The 4228-nt window shown below is 45.2% G+C and overlaps 1 protein-coding gene across 1 annotated transcript; it reads left to right on the top strand.

The window, feature by feature from the left end:
* Window positions 1-890: 890 nt before the first annotated feature.
* Window positions 891-1959, top strand: LOC112076452 (high affinity choline transporter 1-like). Its single transcript, XM_024143224.2, has 2 exons — window positions 891-1133; window positions 1283-1959. Exons 1-2 carry the CDS (start codon window positions 891-893, stop codon window positions 1937-1939), a joined length of 900 nt encoding a protein of 299 aa, XP_023998992.1. The 3' UTR covers window positions 1940-1959.
* Window positions 1960-4228: the final 2269 nt, after the last annotated feature.

Below are 4228 nucleotides of genomic sequence, written 5' to 3'. Positions count from 1 at the left end.
TGGGTCAAAGGAAACGCCTTATAAAGAGAATACACTGTGGAAGAACAAACGGTCAACGGAGGAACCTACTAAAGAACTAGCAAACTGTGGAAAGAACATGGGTCAAAGGACCTACTAAGAACTACACCTGCTGGAAGACAACAGTCAATAGGAACTAGCGTAAGAACTACACTGTGGAAGACAAAGTCAAAGGAATACTAACGAACTACAACTGTGGAAGAACAGCGGTGCAAGGAACTGACTTAAAGAATTACAGCTGTGGAAGAACAGCGGTCAAAGGAACCACTAAAGAACTACAACTGTGGAGACTCGGTCAAGGAACTACTAAGACTACACTGTGGAGAGAATCGGTCAGGAAGCTACTAAAGAATACATACTGTTTGGAAGAACAGCGTCACAGGAACCACTAAAGAACTACAACTGTGGAACGAACATCGGTCAAGGAACGTACTAAGAAGGTACACTGGTGGAGGAACAGCGGACAAAGGAACTAGTAAAGACTACAACTGGTGGAAGAACAGGGCGGTCAAGAGGACCACTAAAGAACTACAACTGTGGAGAGAAGCTTGTGTGTCAGGTTAGAAAGACCATGTGGAACCCGCATAACGAGTCAAACTATGCGAGCTTTAATAGATGATGACAAACAGTCATCTGTTCTTCCACAGTTGTAGTTCTTTAGTAGGTTCCTTTGACCGTTGTTCTTCCACAGTTGTAGTTCTTTAGTAGGTTCCTTAGTTTGACCACTGTCTTCATGTTTTTTTTTGTTCTAAGTTCTAAGTTCTTGGTTCTGGGTTCTTGACTGTGTTGTGTACTGATCCTCCTGTTCCTCAGACTAGAACCAGAGAAACGGAGTCCTTTAGATTCAGTTGTGGTTCCAGGTTCCAAACGATATGTTGTGTTTCTGGTGTTCCTCAGACTGGAACCAGACTGCGTATGGACCTGTACCTCCCAAGGAGAGGGACCAGGCAGACATGATATTACCCATAGTCCTCCAGTACCTCTGTCCTCCCTTCGTCTCCTTCTTCGGCCTGGGGGCGGTCTCTGCTGCCGTGATGTCATCCGCCGACTCCTCCATCCTATCAGCTAGCTCCATGTTCGCTCGGAACATCTACCAGCTGGCCTTCCGCCAATCGGTGAGTTGGGAAGGGGGCTTGACTAAAAAAAACACCACTTACTACATCCTGTTCACAAAATATCAGAAATTTCATAGAAGCAGTTGAGCCACTGTTCTCTGTGTTGGTGTGTGTTGTGTGTGTGTGTAACGTTGTACCCCTCCCCCCAGGCATCGGACACCGAGATCGTTTGGGTGATGCGCGTCACCATCTTTGTGTTCGGCGGCCTGGCCACGGCGATGGCGTTGCTAACGGGGACAGTGTACGGGCTGTGGTACCTGAGCTCCGACCTGGTCTACGTTATCATCTTCCCTCAGCTCATCTCTGTTCTCTTCGTCAAGGGAACCAACACGTACGGCTCCGTCGCCGCCTACGTCTTTGGMCTGATCCTGAGGATCGGAGGAGGGGAACCCTACCTCTCGCTACCCCCTTTCATCTACTACCCCGGCTGGCAGCTGGAGGACCGGATCCATCATCTGACTGGAGAGGTGGAGCACATAGTGGTGCAGAAATTCCCTTTTAAGACCGTCTCCATGTTGGCCTCCTTCCTGGGCAACGTGGCTTTCTCCTACCTGGCCAAGTATCTGTTTGAGAGCGGCAAGTTGTTGCCCAAGTATGACTTCTTGGACGCGGTGTTGGCCCAGCACAGTATAGAGAACATGGACAAGACCACGTTGGTCAARCGTAACAACATCGTYCTGTCTGAGATGGCGCCTGTCAAACCGCGGCTCAGCGTTCAACTGGCGGCTGCGTTCACACGCAGAGATACTCTGGCTGAGGAGGACTCTAGTCCCGAAGACAGCCCCAACCACGACATCCGGGAATAACCCCCCTGAACCGGGAACGTCTGGGAACGTCTGGGAACGTCTGGGAACGTAAAGAGACTAAAGAGAGGACTGAAGTGACGGAGACTGAAATACATATTTGACTAGTTTTGATATTTAACCCCTTTGATTTGATCCCCATCATGGTGAGTTATGAAGATGGAACAGAATAAATGGCATGGAGATAATGACATATATTGGGGCGGTAGTGTAGCCTAGTAGTTAGAGCATTGGACTAGTAACCGAAAGGTTGCAAGATCGAATCCCAGAGCCGACATGGCTCGGGGATCGTTCTGCCCCTGAACAAGGCAGTTTAACCCACTGTTCCTAGGCCGTCATTGTAAATATGAATTTGTTCTTAGTTAAATAAAGGTAAAAAATAAAATACAAATAAATAAGAGGGCATTATGAAGATGGAACAGAATAGATGGCATGGAGATAAGAGGACATCATGAAGATGGAACAGAATCGATGGATGGAGATAAGAGGACATTATAAGATGGAACAGAATAGATGGCACGGAGATAAGAGGACATTATGAAGATGGAACAGAATAGATGGCATGGAGATAAGAGGACATTATGAAGATGGAACAGAATAGATGGCATGGAGATAAGAGGACATCATGAAGATGGAACAGAATAGATGGAATGGAGATAAGAGGACATTATGAAGATGGAACAGAATAGATGGCATGGAGATAGAGGACATTATGAAGATGGAACAGAATAGATGGCATGGAGATAAGAGGACATCATGAGATGGAACAGAATAGATGGCATGGAGATAAGAGGACATTATGAAGATGGAACAGAATAGATGGCATGGAGATAAGAGGACATTATGAAGATGGAACAGAATAGATGGCATGGAGATAAGGGACATCATGAAGATGGAACAGAATAGATGGCATGGAGATAAGAGGACATTATGAAGATGGAACAGAATAGATGGCATGGAGATAAGAGACATTATGAAGATGGAACAGAATAGATGGCATGGAGATAAGAGGACATTATGAAGATGGAACAGAATAGATGGCACGGGAGATAAGAGGACATCATTGGTGCAGTGTCGTTGACTAAGACACAAGACTAATGTTGCTGCTGAACGTGTGTCACCGGTGGAGAACGGACCGCCATTTTGCTCACGTATCAGACCTGAATCTCTGTCTCCTGGTCTCCGTCTGTGATGACATGGCCGTGGGTCTAATGGGATAAAGCCAGTAATCGTATTGGGACATGTACAGAGACTTAAAAAAAAACAGAGTTTGATCCGATACAAATGGTATTGAACCAGAATGGACAGACAGCGTACAGATGTAATAATGACAGGAAAGCGAATATAGTTCTGAGTATAAAGATGAAAATAGTTTTGTCTCTGTTATTTTAGTTACAAACAGCAACACTTATCTTTAATTTGACTGGTGAATTAAGTTTTGGTCTGAATGGAAGTGTAATGTTCTGAATGGGAAGTGTAATGGCTTCTGAATGGAAGTCGTAATGTTCTGAATGGGAAGTGTAATGGTCTGAATGGGAAGTGTAGTGGTCTGAATGGGAAGGAATGTAATGGTCTGAATGGGATAGTGTAATGGTCTGAATGGGAAGTGTTAATTGTCTGAATGGAGTGTATGGTCTGAATGGGAAGTGTAATGGTCTGAATGGGAAGTGTACTGGTCTGAATGGGAAGTGTAATGGTCTGAATGGGAAGTGTAATGGTCTGAATGGGAAGTGTAATGGTCTGAATGGGAAGTGTAATGGTCTGAATGGGAAGTGTGGTGCTGAATGGAAGTGTAGATGGTCTGAATGGGAAGTGTAGTGGTCTGAATGGGAAGTGTAATGGTCTGAATGGTCTGAATGGGAAGTGTAATGGTCTGAATGGTCAATGGAAGTGTAATGGTCTGAATGGGAGTGTACATGGTCTGAATGGGAAGTGTAATGGTCTGAATGGTCTGAATGGGAAGTGTAATGGTCTGAATGGGAAGTGTAATGGTCTTGAATGGGAAGTGTTAATGGTCTGAATGGGAAGTGTAATGGTCTGAAATGGGCGTGAGTGTAATGGAAGTGTAAGGTTGATGCTGAATGGGAGTGTAATGGCTAATGGTCTGAATGGAGAATTATGAGGTATGCTAATGGAGGTCTGTCAATGAACGTGAAGTTGAATGGAATGCCAATGGAATCGTGAGTGTGAATGGGAAGTGTAAGTCTGAATTGGGAAGTGTAATGCGAATCTGCATGGGAATGTAATGGTTGGAATGGGAAGTGTAATGGTCTGAATGCGGAAGTGTAGTGG

This window comes from Salvelinus sp. IW2-2015, unplaced genomic scaffold, assembly GCF_002910315.2.
Source record: "Salvelinus sp. IW2-2015 unplaced genomic scaffold, ASM291031v2 Un_scaffold3762, whole genome shotgun sequence".
Lineage (NCBI taxonomy): Eukaryota > Metazoa > Chordata > Actinopteri > Salmoniformes > Salmonidae > Salvelinus > Salvelinus sp. IW2-2015.
This window is presented reverse-complemented; position numbering and strand designations above follow the sequence as displayed.